This window comes from Salvelinus fontinalis, chromosome 4, assembly GCF_029448725.1.
Source record: "Salvelinus fontinalis isolate EN_2023a chromosome 4, ASM2944872v1, whole genome shotgun sequence".
NCBI classification, from domain to species: domain Eukaryota; kingdom Metazoa; phylum Chordata; class Actinopteri; order Salmoniformes; family Salmonidae; genus Salvelinus; species Salvelinus fontinalis.
In genome coordinates, this window is record NC_074668.1 from 55,679,736 (window position 1) to 55,699,245 (window position 19,510).

The window sequence follows — 19,510 nt, forward strand, 5'->3', positions numbered from 1 at the left end:
ACAAAGAGAATACTTATTGTACATTTTGAAACTATGCTCACAGTTACCATTTACTTTGCACATGAACCACCGGCCATTTTGGGATAAGAAGTAATGCATGTATTTACATGTGGATGTCTTTGTTCGTCTTCTGTCTCTGTTGAAACCAATCAATCCTTCTATGGGAAGGGTTCGATGGGTTTAAGGATCTGGTTGTCCACCAGAGATCACAATGTCCTCCTTCTAAGTTGTCCTGGCTTGTTGTGAAGTGCTTTCAGAGCAGATACTCAGATGCTTGACTGAGATGGGATGTTCTCCTTCTTTCCTCGGGTAGATAGTCAAAGTTCCGAATCACTTTACACGCGTAGCTGCAGACTGGCATTGTTTCTGGTCTGGTAGGTGAGGTTATCTTCTTCACCTTGTGTTGAGACTAAGTTCTAACCATTTCCAACATGTAACTAACACTCCACACTTTACAGGTGTAAATGAATTATTCAGGGTTCTGCTCCCGACCACTTTACACGCCAGTAGCAATCTGGCAATGTTTTAGTCTGATATGTTAATTTTTAGCCAGTCCTTTTAAGCACTCTTGTCAAAAAGGCAGTTCCATCACGCTGACAAGCTCTCTAACCTAATTCGAGGCATGTCTAGAAAACTAAAATCACGTTAATATCTTAACAAAAAATGTCTCATCCTTAATCATAGATTTTCTACAACATTTGGATGTAAACTTGACAGATAGTGTGTACACTTTCCGAGTTACAGTATTTCCTTGATACCATTCTTAATGATATCACACAAAAATATTCTTTAGATCCCCACTGACCATACCTTAACATTCACATCTTAATATATGTTTGGACATTATAGTTTTGGTGGCAAAAGTCTTCTGTAGACAAAGGGACATTCCTTCACCAATACTGAAGAGCAAGAGGGAGATTCCTCTGATGCCTAATTTATGACAAGGTGTCAAAACTGGCCCAACCCCCCACCCCTCCAGGAGAGTCATGGCATACCATAATATATACTCACATATCACTAATGATAATGTACTTTTCCTTTGTCCCCACAGCAAAATGCACCTACATGGCCCAGACTTTGTCAGAGGGCCAGCGTGTGCTAACGAAGAGATGCACAGAATGCAAGGTAACTACGGATCCGTCCCTCCCTGACTAACAGCATTAGGGTTGTCACGATATCATTATTGTGATACTCCGAACTATTGTCAAGTATCGTGATACCCAGAAGTACTATTAAGTATTGTGAAGTATCATGATAGTCATGGCAAGGAAACAAAGCATGAAGCAGACTTCATTTATTGAGGAAAACGGTCCTAATGTTGGAAACAATAACACAAACAACAATACATGTAACCCAGAGTCACATTTGTATATATTCAAAGCTATTACACACAAAATATTTACATGAAGCAGGTTTTCAAAGAATTGAGCGTGCTTCGTGTTTTCCTTCTTGCCATGAAAAATCGAGTATCATATTATTGTGATACTAGTATCGTGACAAGGAAGTTGTACAACTCAGTTCTGTAGATAGATTTCTGTGTTATTTAGTTATCCAACTGGCTTTATTAGTTCTCAGAGCCCAGACACAATCTGTTCAATCTTTCTTTTTTTATTCACATCCAAGGGTGAGATATGAGGGTAATTGAGAGTAATTTATGAACATAGAAACAAAGGGCTGTTTGAAGTGACTGAGGGGTAAATCTAAGGAGCAGGGCTGACTCCCAATACGATCCCTCTACAGGATCCTATCCTGGTCAAAAGTGGTGAACTATTGGGAATACTTTGCCATTTGGGTAGCATATTAAATTTATGGAGCAGGCAGCACAGAGACCGTATTGCATTGCGGTAGACTATAATTAAAGTCATTATTCCGCTGAGGGAAAAAAGGACTCTCTTCTCTATGTGCTGCCATTTATCTTAAAAGGCACTTTTAAGAGGGAAAGTGTGTTTTACTGGTGTAATTGGTTACAAAGAGACTAGCCAGGCAGACAGGCAAAGGGTTTTAAGGCCCCCTTTAGACTTTACAGTGGTATTCAGTGCTGTGTAGGTAGCTTTCCTTCAGACAGAGATTACAGTCTCAATCATCTGCCACCATTATTGTTAAAGTGAAGAACTGCCCAGTTCGATGACATACAGTACCAGTCAAAAGTTTGGACACACCTACTCATTCAAGGGTTTTTCTTTATTTGTACTCGTTTCTACATTGTAGAATAATAGTGAAGACAGCAAAACTATGAAACAACACATATAGAATCAGGTAGTAACCAATCAAGTGCTAAGCAAATCTCTTCAAAGTAGCCACGCTTTGCCTTGATGACAGCTTTGCACACTTATGGCATTTTCTCAACCAGCTTCATGTGGAATGCTTTTCCAAAAGTCTTGAAGAGGTTCCCACATATGTTTAGTACTTGTTGGCTGCTTTTTCTACACTCTGCGGTCCATCTCATCCCAAACCATCTCAATTGGGTTGAGGTCAGGTGATTGTGGAGGCCAGGTCATCTGATGCGGTACTCCATCAATCTCCTTCTTGGTCAAATAGCCCTTACACAGCCTGGAGGTATGTTTTGAGTCATTGTCTTGTTGAAAAACTAATGATAGTCCCAATAAGTACAAACCAGATGGCATGGCGTATCGCTGCAGAATGCTGTGGTAGCCATGCTGGTTAAGTGTGCCTTGAATTCTAAATAAATCACAGACAGTGTCACCATCAAAACAACCCCAAACCATCACACCTCCTCCTCCATGCTTCATGGTGGGAACCACCCATGCAGAGATCATCTGTTTATCTACTCTGCGTCTCACAAAGACTCTGCGGTTGGAACCAAAAATCTCAAATTTGGACTCATCAGACCAAAGGACATATTTCCACCGGTCTAATGTCTGTGTTTCTTGGCCCAAGCAAGTCTCTTCTTCTCATTGGTGTTGTCATAACTTACCCTGTCTGGGTGAGGATCATAGGCACCAGATCCCCCCCCCCCCCTCTCCTCTCTCTCCCACCAGTTTTATGACCAGTAATAAATACTGTGTAGAAACTTTGCGTTTGGCAGGATTGAGGGGAAAGAAACCCTTTTGTTACAAGAAGATTCCTTCCGCCAAAATGGTAACATGAAAAGGTTGAATAATTAAACAATATTTCTGTATTCCAAACAGTTGGAATGGTCCGTGGATACTTAAAGAACAATCGTGTCGAATTCATTGATAATTGGTGATGTAACTAAGGACAGTAGAACAACATAACTGTATCTCTGAATGTCTATATTTGCCAGTGATAAGATTCACATCCAAATGTTGGGGAACTGATATGATTAAATATGAAACTATTTGTGAGAAGATGTAATGTGATGTTGGCCTTCTAAATGAGATAATTGTTTTTCATATGAAGTATTAACCAAGTCACTGGCCATGCCCACGTGAGCACAGACATTACGACAAAAGGAGGGAACTCCCCTTTTCCCCGAGTTCTTAATTAAGACTTGTGACAAAGATTATATAGACCAGAGGACGCACAAACAGTTAAGAAATTTACAAAACTAAAGACCAGAAAACATGGCGCTGTGGCTACTTGTTGGAATGGTTGGCAATTTAAATATAGACCAAACAGCGTGAAGCGGTGGCAACATGGCTGAGAAATGGTTTAAAACTGAAGACCAAGCAGGGTGACGGTGTGATCCAGACATAATCAAATCAAATGTATTTATATAGCCTTTCTTACATCAGCTGATATATCAAAGTGCTGTACAGAAACCCAGCCTAAAACACCAAACAGCAAGCAATGCAGGTGTAGAAGCACGGTGGCTAGGAAAAACTCCCTAGAAAAGCCAAAACCTAGGAAGAAACCTAGAGAGGAACCAGGCTATGAGGGGTGGCCAGTTCTCTTCTGGCTGTGATGGGTGGAGATTATAACAGAACATGGCCAAGATGTTCAAATGTTCATAAATGACCAGCATGGTCAAATAATAATAATCACAGTTGTTGTCGAACGTGCAACAATTCAGCACCTCAGGAGTAAATGTCAGTTGGCTTTTCATAGCCGATCATTAAGAGTATCTCTACCGCTCCTGCTGTCTCTAGAGAGTTGAAAACAGCAGGTCTGGGACAGGTAGCACGTCCGGTGTACAGGTCAGGGTTCCATAGCCGCAGGTAGAACAGATGAAACTGGAGCAGCAGCACGGCCAGGTGGACTGGGGACAGCAAGGAGTCATCAGGCTAGGTAGTCCTGAGGCATGGTCTTAGGGCTCAGGTCCTCCGAGAGAGAAAGAAAGAGAGAATATACTTAAATTAACACAGGACACCGGATAAGACAGGAGAAGTACTCCAGATATAACAGACTGACCCTAGCCCCCAACACATAAACTACCTCAGCATAAATACTGGAGGCTGAGACAGGAGGGGATCAAGAGACACCTTGACCCCATCCGATGATACCCCCGGACAGGGCCAAACAGGCAGGATATAACCCCACCCACTGTGCCAAAGCACAGCCCCCACACCACTAGAGGGATATCTTCAACCACCAACTTACCATCCTGAGACAAGGCCGAGTATAGCCCACAAAGATCTCTGCCATGGCACAACCCAAGGGGGGCGCCAACCCAGCCAGGAATATCACGTCAGTGACTCAACTCACTCAAGTGACACACCCCTCCTAGGGACGGCATGGAAGAGCACCAGTAAGCCAGTGACTCAGCCCCTGTAATAGGGTTAGAGGCAGACAATCCCAGTGGAGAGAGGGGAACCGACCAGGCAGAGACAGCAAGGGCGGTTCATTGCTCCAGAGCCTTTCCGTTCACCTTCTGGGCCAGACTACACTCAATCATATGACCTACTGAAGAGATGATTCTTCAATAAAGACTTGAAGGTTGAGATCGAGTCTGCGTCTCTCACATGGGTAGGCAGACCATTCCATAAAAATAGAGTTCTATTGGAGAAAGCCCTGCCTCCAGCTGTTTGTTTAGAAATTCTAGGGACAATTAGGAGGCCTGCGTCTTGTGACCGCAGCATACGTGTAGGTATGTACGGCAGGACCAAATCGGAAAGATAGGTAGGGGCAAGCCCATGTAATGCTTTGTAGGTTAGCAGTAAAACCTTGAAATCAGCCATTGCCTTAACAGGAAGCCAGTGTAGGGAGGCTAGCACTGGAGTAATGTGATAATTTTTAGGGGTTCTCGTCAGGATTCTAGCAGCCGTATTTAGCACTAACTGAAGTTTATTTAGTGATTTAACCTGTTTGGGCTGCAGGGGCAGTATTGAGTAGCCAGATAAAAGGTGCCCATTTCAAACGGCCTCGTACTCAATTCTTGCTCGTACAATATGCATATTATTATTACTATTGGATAGAAAACACTCTCTAGTTTCTAAAACCGTTTGAATTATATCTGTGAGTAAAACAGAACTCCTTTTGCAGCAAACTTCCTGACAGGAAGTGGAAAATCTGAAATCGATGCTCTCTTCTAGGGGCTGCCTATTAAAGTCCTCTTGATATTTAAAAGTTTAGATGCACTTCATACGTCTTCCACTAGATGTCGACAAGGAGTGAGAGAAGAAATGGAGTGTGTAACTTGATCTGGACTCGAATCATAGCTCTTGGCATGACGTGTCACCAGTTTCCTGCTTTCTGGAGAGTGCGAGCAGGGACCTGGATTTGCCTTCTGATAAGCTGCCGTTATGGATGACTAATATCTCCGGCTTTGATTTTATTTGATACATGTGACAATATCATTGTAAAGTATGTTTTCAATATAGTTTAATCAGATTATTGAAATTTTTTCGGGAGTTTTGCCGTGTTCCGTTCTCTTCCGTTTGTTGACATGGAGAGATTCGCCCCACTTGGCAAGTGTGCTTGCTAAATCGAGAGGGAAAAAGGCCGTTCTAAAACCAAACAACGATTGTTCCCGACGAAGGACCCCTTGTACAACATTCTGATGAAAGATCAGCAAAAGTAGGACCCATTTTATGATGCTATTTCATATATCTTTCGTACATGTGAACTAGTCGTTTGCGCCCAGAGTTTGGGTACTCTCTCGCTATACCTAAGCTGGATGTCGTAATGAAGTTATTTTTAGAATTCTAACACAGCGATTGCATTAAGAACTAGTGTATCTATCATTTCCTATACAACATGTATTTTTAAGTTATGTTTATGAATAGCTATTTAGTCAGAATATGTGTGTCAGAAAAAGTGTCAGAAAAATATCCGGACGTTGTGGGAAAAATATGCTACCTTAGCACAATGTATAACCACTGATTTCAGCTCTAAATATGCACATTTTCGAACAAAACATAAGTGTATGTATAACCTGATGTTATAGGACTGTCATCTGATGAAGCTTATCAAGGTTAGTCAAAAATTATATATCTTTTGCTGGTTTGTTACGATCGCTAACTTTTACTACTGGGAAATGGCTTGTGTTTCTGGCTATTGTGGTAAGCTAATATAACGCTATATTGTGTTTTCGCTGTAAAACACTTAAGAAATCGGAAATATTGTCTGGAATCACAAGATGCCTGTCTTTCATTTGCTGTACACTATGTATTTTTCTGAAATGTTTTATGATGAGTATTTAGGTATTTGACGTTGGTGTCTGTAATTATTCTGTCTGCTTTCGGTGCAATTTCTGATTGTAGCTGAAATATGCACATTTTTCTAACAAAACATAGATTTATTGAATAACATGTTATAAGACTGTCATCTGATGAAGTTGTTTCTTGGTTAGTTTGGTTGGTTCTTGGTTAGTTAGGTTGGCTTTGTGCATGCTACCTGTGCTGTGAAAAATGTCTGTGCTTTTTTGTATTTGGTGGTGAGCTAACATAAATATACGTGCTGTTTTCGCTGTAAAACATTTTAAAAATCGGACATGTTGGCTGGATTCACAAGATGTGTACCTTTCATTTGCTGTATTGTACTTGTTAATGTGTGAAAGTTAAATATTTCTAAAAAATATATTTTGAATTTCTCGTCCTGCACTTGAAGTGGCTGTTGTCATATTGTGGCCGGCCTCGGGCTTGCAGTTAACCGGGTAGCCAGAAAGTAGAGCATTGCAGTAGTCTAACCTAGAAGTGACAAAAGCATAGATTAATTTTCTGCATCATTTTTGGACAAAAAGTTTCTGATTTTTGCAATGTTACGTAGATGGAAAAAAGCTGTCCTTGAAACAGTCTTGATATGTTCGTCAAAGAGAGATCAGGGTCCAGAGTAACGCCGAGGTCCTTCACAGTTTTATTTGAGACGACTGTACAACCATCAAGATTAATTGTCAGATTCAACAGAAGATCTCTTTGTTTCTTGGGACCTAGAACAAGCATCTCTGTTTTGTCTGAGTTTAAAAGTAGAAAGTTTGCAGCCATCCACTTCTTTATGTCTGAAACACAGGCTTCTAGAGAGGGCAATTTTGGGGCTTCACCATGTTTCATTGAAATGTACAGCTGTGTGTCATCTGCATAGCAGTGAAAGTTAATATTATGTTTTCAAATGACATCCCCAAGAGGTAAAATATATAGTGAAAACAATAGTGTTCCTAAAATGGAACCTTGAGGAACACCGAAATTTACAGTTGATTTGGCAGAGGACAAACCATTCACAGAGACAAACTGAAATCTTTCCGACAGATAAGATCTAAACCAGGCCAGAACTTGTCCGTGTAGACCAATTTGGGTTTCCAAGCTCTCCAAAAGAATGTGGTGATCGATCGTATCAAAAGCAGCACGAAGGTCTAGGAGCACGAGGACAGATGCAGAGCCTTGGTCTGACGCCATTAAAAGGTCCTTTACCACCTTCACAAGTGCAGTCTCAGTGCTATGATGGGGTCTAAAACCAGACTGAAGCATTTCGTATACATTTTTTGTCTTCACGAAGGCAGTGAGTTGATGCGCAACAGCTTTTTCCCAAAATTTGGAGAGGAATGGATGATTCGATATAGGCCGATAGTTTTTTATATTTTCTTGGTCAAGGTTTGGCTTTTTCAAGAGAGGCTTTATTACTGCCACTTTTAGTGAGTTTGGTACACATCCGGTGGATAGAGAGCCGTTTATTATGTTCAACATAGGAGGGCCAAGCACAGGAAGCAGCTCTTTCAGTAGTTTAGTTAGAATAGGGTCCAGTATACAGCTTGCAGGTTTAGAGGACAGGATTATTTTCATCATTGTGTCAAGAGATATAGTACTATAACACTTGAGTGTCTCTCTTGATCCTAGGTCCTGGCAGAATTGTGCAGACTCAGGACAACTGAGCTTTGGAGGAATACGCAGATTTAAAGAGGAGTCCGTAATTTTCTTTCTAATGATCATGATCTTTTCCTCAAAGATGTTCTCTAGTCCATTTATTTGGCGCGTTTGATCCAGAAAAAAACAATTTGCGCAACGTCACTACAAAATATCTCAAAAATGACCTCTAAACTTTGCCAAAACATTTCAAACTACTTTTGTAATACAACTTTAGGTATTTTTAAACATTAATAATCGAAGAAATTGAAGACGAGTCTATCTGTTTTCAATACAGGAGGACAACAAACTAACTCTACTTTTCTAGTCTTGCGCAACTCTCAAACAGTACACATAACGTTACACTGATTCCAGATGGCCGTACTTCTTCATTGCACAAAGGAATAACCTCAACCAATTTCGAACGACTGGTGACATCCAGTGGAAGCGGTAGGAACTGCAAATAGGTTGATTAGAAATTCAATATCCCAATGAAAACTCATTGAACAGACAGTGACCTAAAAAAAAATATCTGAATGGTTAGTCCTCGGGGTTTTGCCTGCTACATAAGTTCTGTTATACTCACATACATGATTTAAACAGTTTTAGAAACTTCAGAGTGTTTTCTATCCATCTACTAATAATATGCATATCTTATATTCTGGGGATGAGTAGAAGGAAGTTGAAATTGGGTACGCTATTTATCCAAAAGTGAAAATGCTGCCCCCTATCCTAGAGAAGTTAAGCCGTACACTCCACAGAGCTGGGCTTTACGGAAGAGTGGTCAGAAAAAAAAGCATGTGGGAGACTCCCCAAACATATGGAAGAAGGTTGTCTGGTCAGATGAAACAAAAATTTAGCTTTTTGGCCATCAAGGAAAACACAATGTCTGGCACAAACACAACACCTCTTATCACCTGAGAACACCACCCTGGTGTTTTTCATTGGCAGGGACTGGAAAACTGGTCAGAATTGAAGGAATGATGGATGGCGCTAAGTACAGGGAAATTCTTGATGGAAACCTGTTGTAGTCTAACAGAGATTTGAGACTGGGACAGAGGTTCACCTTCCAGCAGGACAATGACCCTAAGCATACTTCTAAAGCAACACTCGTGTTTTAAGAAGAAAACATTTAAATGTCTTAGAATGGACTAGTCAAAGCCCAGATCTCAATCCAATTGAGAATCTGTGGTATGACTTAAAGATTGCAGTACAACAGCGATACCCATCCAACTTGAAGGAGCAGTTTTGCATTGAAGACTGTGCAAAAATACCAGTGGCTAGAGGTGCCAAGCTTATAGAGACATACTCCAAGAGACTTGCAGCTGTAATTGCTGCAAAATGTGGTTCTACAAACTATTGACATTGGGGGGTGAATGCACGCTCAAGTTCAGTTTTTTTGTTTCACAATAAAAAATATTTTCCATCTTTAAAGTCTTCAAGGCATGTTGTGCAAATCAAATGATACAAACCTCCCCAAAATCAATTTTAATTCCAGGTTGTAAGGCAACAAAATAGGAAAAATGCCAAGGGGGGTGAATACTTTCTCAAGCCACTACAGCTGGCAAATAGCTTAGCTAATTATAATCAGTACAGCCTTCAAAAAAGTATTTTACACACATCATAGGTGTCCATTACAATATATGCAATAATCGTAATGCATTATTTGTCACCAGAAATTGAAAATGTGAATAAAACTGTAAACAACATTATACTCCATACATACATAAACTCAGCAAAAAAAGACACGTCCTCTGAATGTCAACTGCGTTTATGTTCAGCAAACTTAACATGTGTAAATATTTGTATGAACATAACAAGATAAACAACTGAGACATAAACTGAACAAGTTCCACAGACATGTGACTAACAGAAATGGAATAATGTGTCCCTGAACAAAGGGAGGGGGGTCAAAATCAAAAGTAACAGTCAGTATCTGGTGTGGCCACCAGCTGCATTAAGTACTGCAGTGCATCTCCTCCTCATGCCTCCTTGCAGCATGCCTAATGCACGTTCACGCAGATGAGCAGGGACCCTGGGCATCTTTCTTTTGGTGTTTTTCATCGTCAGTAGAAAGGCCTCTTTAGTGTCCTATGTTTTCATAACTTTGACCTTAATTGCTTACCATCTGTAAGCTGTCAGTGTCTTAACTTCTTGCGACTATAGGGGGTGCTGTTTCAAATTAGCATAATTGTCTCTACAGATGAAACGGCTTCCTACTCAATTCTTGATCGTACAATATGCATATTATTGTTATTATTGGATAGAAAACACTATCTAGCTTCTATAGCCGTTTGAATTGTGTCTCTGAGTGGAACAGAACTCTTTCTACAGCGAAATCCATGACAGGTTTTGCGAAGGTCTGAGAGCGAAGCTCTGATCTCAGTTCAGTTTAAAGGGGTGTGTATATCCTATGGAACGACACGAACTGCACCCGCCTTCCCCTGGATGTCAGTAACCAATGAGAAGTGGAATGGGCTTCCTACGTAGCTGTCAGAGGTTATAAAAGACCAAGGAGTGAGGTACGCCTTCTTTTCGACGTTGAACTTTACGCAGAGAGAGACCTAGGGATGCCATTTTCGAACGCTAAGTAATGAACTTTAGATATATCAGTCTGTAATTTAATTTGATATAGGTGTTAGAAACATCATAACGAAGCTATTTGAAACCGAGTTATATCAGATTATGCGAGTATATTGCTATTTTTCGGAATTTCCTCAGTATTGCGTAATGAGGATTTGGACACGTTAGCTAATGTTAGCAATTGTTAGCTATAGTTAGCTGCTATATCAGAAGTTGAATGCAACGTTTTACAACCAAGCAACGATTCTTTTGGACAAAAGTACCACTTGGCCAAGATTCCGATGGAAGCTCGTCGAAAAGTAAGAGTGGAAAAATGTAAACTCAATAACGGTAAATAGTGACGCCGTTATTGCGGCACTAGTCTGTCTGTAACGCACACTGTATGTCTAGTAACGTTAATTTTAAAAATCTAACTTAGCGGTTGCATTAATAACTAATGCATCTTTCATTTCATGGCCAACCTGTATTTTTTTAGTCAAGTTTATGAATAGTTTTCGATAAAAATAGTTGTATTATCATGATGCTGCCGGGCAGATTGCTTGAGTAGTTGGACAGTATTTCCATTGTGTAAGCACGATTTGTGCCGCTAAATATGCACATTTTCGATCAAACTCTATATGGATTGTGTAATATGATGTTACAGGAGTGTCATCTGAAGAATTCTGAGAAGGTTAGTGAAAAAATTAATATATTTTGGCGACGTTTACGTTATCGCTCTCTTTGGCTAGAATCAATGCTCTGGTAACGTTTGCATATGTGGTATGCTAATATAACGATTTATTGTGTTTTCGCTGTAAGACACTTAGAAAATCTGAAATATTGTCTGTATTCACAGGATCTGTGTCTTTCGATTAGTGTATGCTGTGTATTTTTACGAAATGTTTGATGATTAGTAAGTAGGTAAACACGTTGCTCTATGTAGTTATTCTAGTCCATTTGTGACGGTGGGTGCAATTGTAACCTATGACATCTACCTGAAATATGCACATTTTTCTAACAAAACCTATCCTATACCATAAATATGTTATCAGACTGTCATCTGAGGAGGTTTTTTATTGGTTAGTGGCTATCAATATCTTAGTTTAGCCGAATTGGTGATAGCTACTGGTGTTGAGAGAAAATGGTGGACAAGAAAAATTGTGATTTTTGCTAACGTGTTTAGCTAATAGATTTACATATTGTGCCTTCCCTGTAAAACATTTAAAAAATCTGAAATGGTGGCTTTATTCACAGGATCTGTATCTTTCATTAGGTGTCTTGGACATGTGATTTAATGATATTTAGATGCTACTATTTAATTGTGACGCTATGCTAGCGATGCTAATCAGTGTGGGGGGGGTGGGGGGTGCTCCCGGACCCGGGGTAGGTGCTCGGTAGAGGTTGACGACCGTTCCACAAGTGCATGTTTATTGAAAAAGCATGGGAAACAGTGTTTAAACCCTTTACAATGAAGATCTGTGAAGTTATTTGGATTTTTTCGAATTGTCTTTGAAAGACACGATCCTGAAAAAGGGACATTTCTTTTTTTGCTGAGTTTATAAATGTACATACACTACCGTTCAAAAGTTTGGGGTCACTTAGAAATGTCCTTGTTTTTGAAAAAAAGTACATTTTTTGTCCATTAAAATAACATCAAATTGATCAGAAATACATTGGAGACATTGTTAATGTTGTAAATGACTATTGTAGCTGGAAACGGCTGATTAAAAAAAAAAAAATGAATATCTACATAGGCATCCATCACTCCATCACTCCTGTGTTCCAATGGCACGTTGTGTTAGCTAATCCGAGTTTACCTTTCATTGCTACCCATCACGGATCCGGGAGCATCCTCATCAAAAAAGCTGACTAGCATAGCCTAGCCTAACGCGACAGGGATATCATATAATATAATTTTCATGAAATCACAAGTCCAATACAGCAAATGAAAGATAAACATCTTGTGAATCCAGCCATCATTTCCGATTTTTAAAATGTTTTACAGCGAAAACACAATATGTATTTCTATTAGCTAACCACAATAGCAAAAGACTCAACCGCATATTTTCACAATTTTTCTACCGCATAGGTAGCTATCACAAAACCGACCAAATAGAGATAGAATTAGTCACTAACCAAGAAACAACTTCATCAGATGAGTCTTATAACATGTTATACAATAAATGTAAGTTTTGTTCGAAAATTTGCATATTTTAGGTATAAATCATAGTTTTACATTGCAGCTACCATCAAAAATATTAGCAAAGCAGCCAGAATAATTACAGAGAGCAACGTGAAATACCTAAATACTCATCATAAAACATTTCTGAAAAATACATGGTGTACAGCAAATGAAAGATAAACATCTTGTGAATCCAGCCAATATTTCCATTTTTTTAAAGTGTTTTACAGCGAAAACACAATATAGAATTATATTAGCTTACCACAATAGCCAACACACAAATGCATTTATTAGCAGCAAAAGATAGCGATCGCAAAAACCAGCAAAATATATAAAATCACTAACCTTGACCAACTTCATCAGATGACAGTCTTATAACATCAGGTTATACAATACACTTATGTTTTGTTCGAAAATGTGCATATTTAGAGCTGCAAACCGTGGTTATACATTGTGAATATGTAGCATCGATTCACCAAATTGCCCGGAGCTAGTTTGGACACTCACCTATTCTGACCAAAGAACTCATCATAAACTTTCCAAAAAAATACATGTTGGACAGCAAATGAAAGATACAATAGTTCTTAATGCAACCGCCGTGTTCGATTTTTAAAAATAACTTTACCATAACAAACAGCTTACGTTATAGCGAGACAGCACCCGCAAAAAGGGCGGATAATAGGACTAAACATTTTCCACAGAAATACGAAATAACATCATAAATTGTTCTTACTTTTGCAGAGCTTCTATCAGAATCTTGTACAAGGAGTCCTTGGTCCAGAATAAATCGTTGTTTGGTTTTAGAATGTCCTTCTCTCCTGTCGAATTCGCTCCACAAGGCTAGCCATGTGAATAAACTGATGAAACTCGGTTGAAAAAACCTACTTTATGATGTTTTTCTAATATGTATCAAATAAAAACAAAGCCGGAGATATTAGCCGTGTATACCGAACGCTTATCATAGACAATATGGAGGTACTTCCCGCGCACTGGTAGACAAAGGAAATTCTGGTCACGTCATTCCTAGAGCTCTTGTTCGACCTCAGATCAAGCTAGACACCCCATTCCACCTTCCACTGCCTGTTGACATCTAGTGGAAGGCGTATGCAGTGCATGCATATCCATAAATATAATGCAATTCGATAGGCAGGCCCAACGTCAACAGTGAAGAGGCGACACCGGGATGCTGGCCTTGTAGACAGAGCTCCTCTGTCAATTGAATGTATTATTTTGACCATCTTACTCTTTTCTTCTTGATGGCCAGTCTGACATATAATTTTTTCTTTGCAACGCTGCCTAGAAGGCCAGCATCCCGGAGTCGCCTCTTCACTGTGTACTTTGAGACTGGTGTTTTGCAGGTCATATTTAATGAAGCTGCCAGTTAGATTTGGGTATGTCATTTTAGGCGAACATTTCAAAAAAGGGGCGGATCCTTTAACTGTCCTGTTGCGTAATAATCACGTTTTGGAACACTGAGTGCATTCTGACAGCACGTGCATAAAACAACTCCCGCTGGGGCGACCGTTAGAAATATTTGTAGCTCACGTGTGAAAAGGTTAATCATGGTGCCCCAAGATTGCTGATGAGTTAGTTGTTACATGAGTAATTTAATCATCGTAGTAATTAAACATAGTTAATCGATTTGATAAAAGAATTGTCATCACATTAATGATAGCCAAAGACATGACAGTGTCCTTTAGTAGGAGTTTCTTTGCAGCAATTCAACCATGAAGCCCTGATTTACTCAGTCTCCTCTGAACAATTGATGTTGAGATGTGTCTGTTACTTGAACTCAAAAAATTTGAGGTGCAGTTGACACTAATGAACTTATCCTCTTCAGCAGAGGTAACTCTGGGTCTTCCTTTCCTGTGGCAATCCTTATGAGAGCCAGTTTCATCATAGCGCTTGATGGTTTTTGCGACTGCACTTGAAGAAACTTGAAAAGTTCTTGAAATTTTCCGGATTGACTGACCTTCATGTCTTAAAGTAATGATGGACTGTCGTTTCTCTTTGCTTTTTCTTCAGCTGTTCTTGCCATAATATGGACTTGGTCTTTTACCAAATAGGGCTATCTTCTGTATACCACCTCTACCTTGTCACAACACAACTGATTGGCTCAAACACATTAAGAAGGAAAGAAATTCCACAAATGAACTTTATCGAGAAAACACCATGTTAATTGAAATGTATTCCAGGTGACTAACTCATGAAGCTGGGTGAGAGAATGCCAAGAGTGTGCAAAGCTGTCATCAAGGTAAAGGGTGGCTACTTTGAAGAATCAAAAATATAAAATAGATTTTGATTTGTTTAACATTTTGTTTGGTTATTACATGATTCCATATGTGTTATTTCATGGTTTTTATGTCTTTGCTATTATTCTACAATGTAGAAAATAGCAAAAATAAAGAAATCCTTGAATGAGTAGGTCCCAACTTTTGACTGGTACTGTAGATGTACATACTTCCTATTATCAAATTACAGCAAACAGAGCATTTAAAGGGGAAATTAGGACATTACATTTAAAAAGTTGCCCCTATCACTCCCATTGATTTACAGCTATTAGTCGCTTAAGTTAGCTGAAGCTTGTAGTGGCTATATAATATTTTATAGCAGTGGGCTAAATCAGGGTTCCACAGAGTGTTTCTTGGTAGTCTTAAGCAAATCTACTTTGAATCAAATGTATACACCTCACACACATGGTTACAGACTTAATACAGGTGTCTCTTTTTTATGTCAAATATAGAGTTGAAATGTATTACATTTTGTGTTTGCATCCCATTATTACACTTTATATACAGTTGAAGTCGGAAGTTTACATACACTTAGGTTGGAGTCATTAAAACTCATTTTTCAACCACCCCACAAATTTCTTGTTAGCAAACTATTGTTTTGGTAAGTCGGTTAGGACATCTACTTTGTGCATGACACAAGTCATTTTTCCAACAATTGTTTACAGACAGATTATTTCACTGTATCACAATTGCAGTAGGTCAGAGGTTTACATGCACTAAGTGTCAGGTTTTGGCCAAGACTGTTCGGGTTTTGGTCACTAGATGTCCCCATTGCACCTTTTTTGTACCTTTTGTTTTTCTTGCTCTAATTATTGTTTGCACCTGTAGGTTATTCCCTTGTTAGTATTTAAACCCTGTGTGTTCCTCAGTTCCTTGCTCAGTGTTTGTAAGTTAGCACCCAGCCCCAGCCCAAGCCTTGTTTTATTCAGATATTTCTCTTGTTGGATTTTCCAGAGGTTCTCTGGTTTAGTTCTTGTGTATTATTTGAGTAGTCTTTTGAGGTTTGTTTTTCCCTGCTGTTTTTTACCACTTTGTGGAGTTTCTTTTGTATTTTGGAGGATTTCCATTTTGTGCCTCTTGGCTTTATTTTTGGACATAGTGGATTTAGTTTCTTTGCCTGAAGATTTTTCTTCTTTTATTAAACCACCATCTCTAGTACTGCTGTGTCTGCCTCATCTTCTGGGTTCTGACGATTATTAGTGACTGTTTCTTGCACCGGGTCCTGACAGAAACACTGAGCCATTATAATGAACCCAGAGGCAGCCAGTACCCAGGATTTTTTTTCCATGCTGTCCCACCACGAGGGGACTGTCCAACGCCACGAAGCTGCTCTGGTTCAGCAAGAGGCCTTAATGGCTAGACATTTTCAACTTCTGTCAGAGATGCTGACTTCCATAAAGCAGATTTCGGATCGACTTTCCTCGGCAACCGCTTCTGCTCCAGTTCATCCAATTCAAGTGCCCCTGGCAGTTAACCCCCTGGCTGAACCTCGTCTGCCGCCTCCCCAACGGTTCTCAGGGGATCCGAGTGTTTGTAAGGGGTTTTTCACCCAATATTCTCTCTCCTTTGAGCTGCAACCATCGTCGTTTCCCACCGACCGGTCCAAGATAGCATATATCATCACCCTGCTGTCGGAAAAAGCCCTAGCCTGGGCTACTGCTGTGTGGGATGACCAAAGTCCCTGCTGTGCCAGCTACTCTACCTTTGCTGAAGAATTCAAGCAAGTGTTTCAAGGTCCTACCAACGGCCCTGACTCAGCCAAACAGCTCCTGACTCGCTGCCAAGGTCGGCGCAGCGTGACGGACTATGCCATCCAGTTCCGCACTGTGGCAGCAGCAAGTGGCTGGAACGACGAGGCGCTCACAGTGTGTATTTTGAAGGGTCTTTATGACACCATCCAAGATGAACTGGCCACTCGGGAACCACCGGACAACCTCGAGTCCCTTATCAAGTTGGCTTCACGCATAGACCAGCGTCTGAGAGAGAGAGAACTCAACCGTAGACCACTCACCCTAGCTCCTATCGGTTCCAGCTCCGAGTCTCCACCTTTATCCTCGCTGGCTCCACCAGAACCCATGCAGGTTGGACGCATCTCCCAGGCTGAGACAGACCGCCGGATGAGGGAGCGATGCTGTCTATATTGCGGCAAACCGGGCCATTTCCACTCCACGTGTCCCGGGCTCCAGGGAAACGCACTCTCCCGTGCAGGCCTGGGAGGACTGTAACGGGAAACATAACCTCCTCCCATCCATCCAACTCCCGCCTGCTCATTCCAGTTACCCTTTCCTGGGACGACCACGAGTTTTCTCTTCAAGCTTTGGTAGACTCTGGAGCCGCAGGTAACTTCATGGATGGGGTCTGGGCGAAGGAGAATGGCGTTCCTTCTGAACCTCTAAGTGACCCCATAAGGGTTACTACGTTGGATAGAAGCCCTTTGGGATCTGGACTTGTCACTCGTGCCACTACCCCCTTGCGACTTTCAGTTACCCAACACCAGGAGGTGATGAACTTTCATCTGATCTCCTGTTCCGAGTTCCCTCTCGTCCTTGGTTATCCCTGGCTTCACAGCCATAACCCTCACATCGACTGGTCTGTGGGCACTATCAAGCAGTGGGGTCCTACGTGCCAAGCCACTTGTATCTTCCCGAGTTCCCAGAGTTCCCCTTCCGAGTCTCTAGAATCCATCGACCTGTCCCGAGTTCCCGAGTGTTACCATGACCTCAAACTGGTATTTAGCAAACAGAGGGCCACCAAACTACCACCCCATAGACCTTACGATTGCACCATCGACCTGTTTCCGGGGACCTGCCCTCCCAGGGGTCGGATCTTTTCCCTTTCTCCTCCCGAACGAGCTGCTATGGATACCTACATCAAGGACGCTCTGGCAGCAGGCCTCATGCGTCCATCTACCTCGCCGGCGGGAGCAGGGTTTTTCTTTGTGGCCAAGAAAGACGGTGGATTACGACCTTGCATTGACTACCGGGGACTCAATGCCATAACCGTCCGTAACCGCTACCCGCTACCCCTTATGGCCACAGCCTTTGAGATGCTCCAGGAAGCAGTTGTCTTCACTAAGCTTGACCTGCGGAACGCATACCATCTTGTGCGGATCAAACCCGGGGATGAGTGGAAGACCGCTTTCAACACGCCTACTGGTCACTACGAATACTCGGTGATGCCCTTCGGCCTGACCAACGCCCCGGCTGTGTTCCAAGCGCTCATAAACGATGTGCTTAGGGATATGCTTAACATCTTCGTGTTTGTTTACTTGGATGACATTCTCATCTTTTCGAGCTCCCTTCAAGAACACACTAAGCATGTCAGACAAGTGCTCAAACGCCTCCTAGACAGCCATTTGTACGTTAAGCCGGAAAAGTGTGAATTCCATTTCTCTCGAGTACAATTCCTGGGATTTATAGTGGAACCCGGTCGAGTCCAGATGGACCCCAAGAAGGTAGGGGCGGTAGCGGATTGGCCCACCCCCAAGTCCGTTAAGGAAGTTCAGCGTTTCCTGGGCTTCACCAACTTTTACCGCAAGTTCATCAAGAACTTCAGCTCGGTGGCAGCCCCTCTCTCAGCTGTAACCAAGGGTGGCAACACAAGGTTTCTGTGGGGAAGAGAAGCTGAGACGGCCTTCCAAGGACTCAAGCAGCGCATCCTCTCCGCTCCCATCCTGACACTACCAACGGCGGATGAAACTTTTGTGGTGGAGGTAGACGCATCAGAGGTTGGGGTTGGAGCTGTCCTGTCTCAGAGAGGTAGAGACAAGAAGCTTCATCCTTGCGCCTTCTTCTCTCACCGGCTTACCCCGGCCGAGAGGAATTACGATGTGGGGGATCGTGAACTCCTAGCGGTTAAGATGGCATTGAAGGAATGGAGACACTGGCTCGAGGGGGCTTCTCAACCGTTTCAAGTGCTTACGGACCACAAAAATCTGGAGTATATCCAGCAGGCGAAGCGGTTGAACTCCAGACAAGCTCGATGGTCTCTTTTCTTCAGCCGATTTCAGTTTATCCTCACCTATAGACCCGGGTCGAAGAATCTCAAACTGGACGCCTTGTCACGAATCTACTCTCCTGCCATTCGAGAAGATGCTGACATGACTGTCCTTCCGGCCGCTAAGATCGTGGCTCCTTTCTCGTGGCAAGTGGAGGATTCCGTGAAACAAGCTCAAGCCATCGAACCGGGCCCTGGAGGAGGTCCTGCTAATCGGTTGTTTGTTCCCAAGGCAGCAAGGTCCCAAGTCCTTCTGTGGGGCACTCCTCTCGCCTCACCTGTCA

The 19,510-nt window shown here is 41.6% G+C and overlaps 1 protein-coding gene across 2 annotated transcripts in view; it reads left to right on the top strand.

Annotated features, from left to right (window-relative positions):
• Positions 1-19,510, top strand: part of LOC129854017 (protein kinase C-binding protein NELL1-like) — a 481,512-nt gene that overhangs the window by 166,834 nt on the left and 295,168 nt on the right. For both annotated transcript variants that reach the window (XM_055920616.1, XM_055920615.1), the window contains exon 10: positions 1,052-1,125. In XM_055920616.1, coding sequence (XP_055776591.1) covers positions 1,052-1,125 — 74 coding nt within the window. The remainder of the gene's footprint in view (positions 1-1,051; positions 1,126-19,510) is intronic.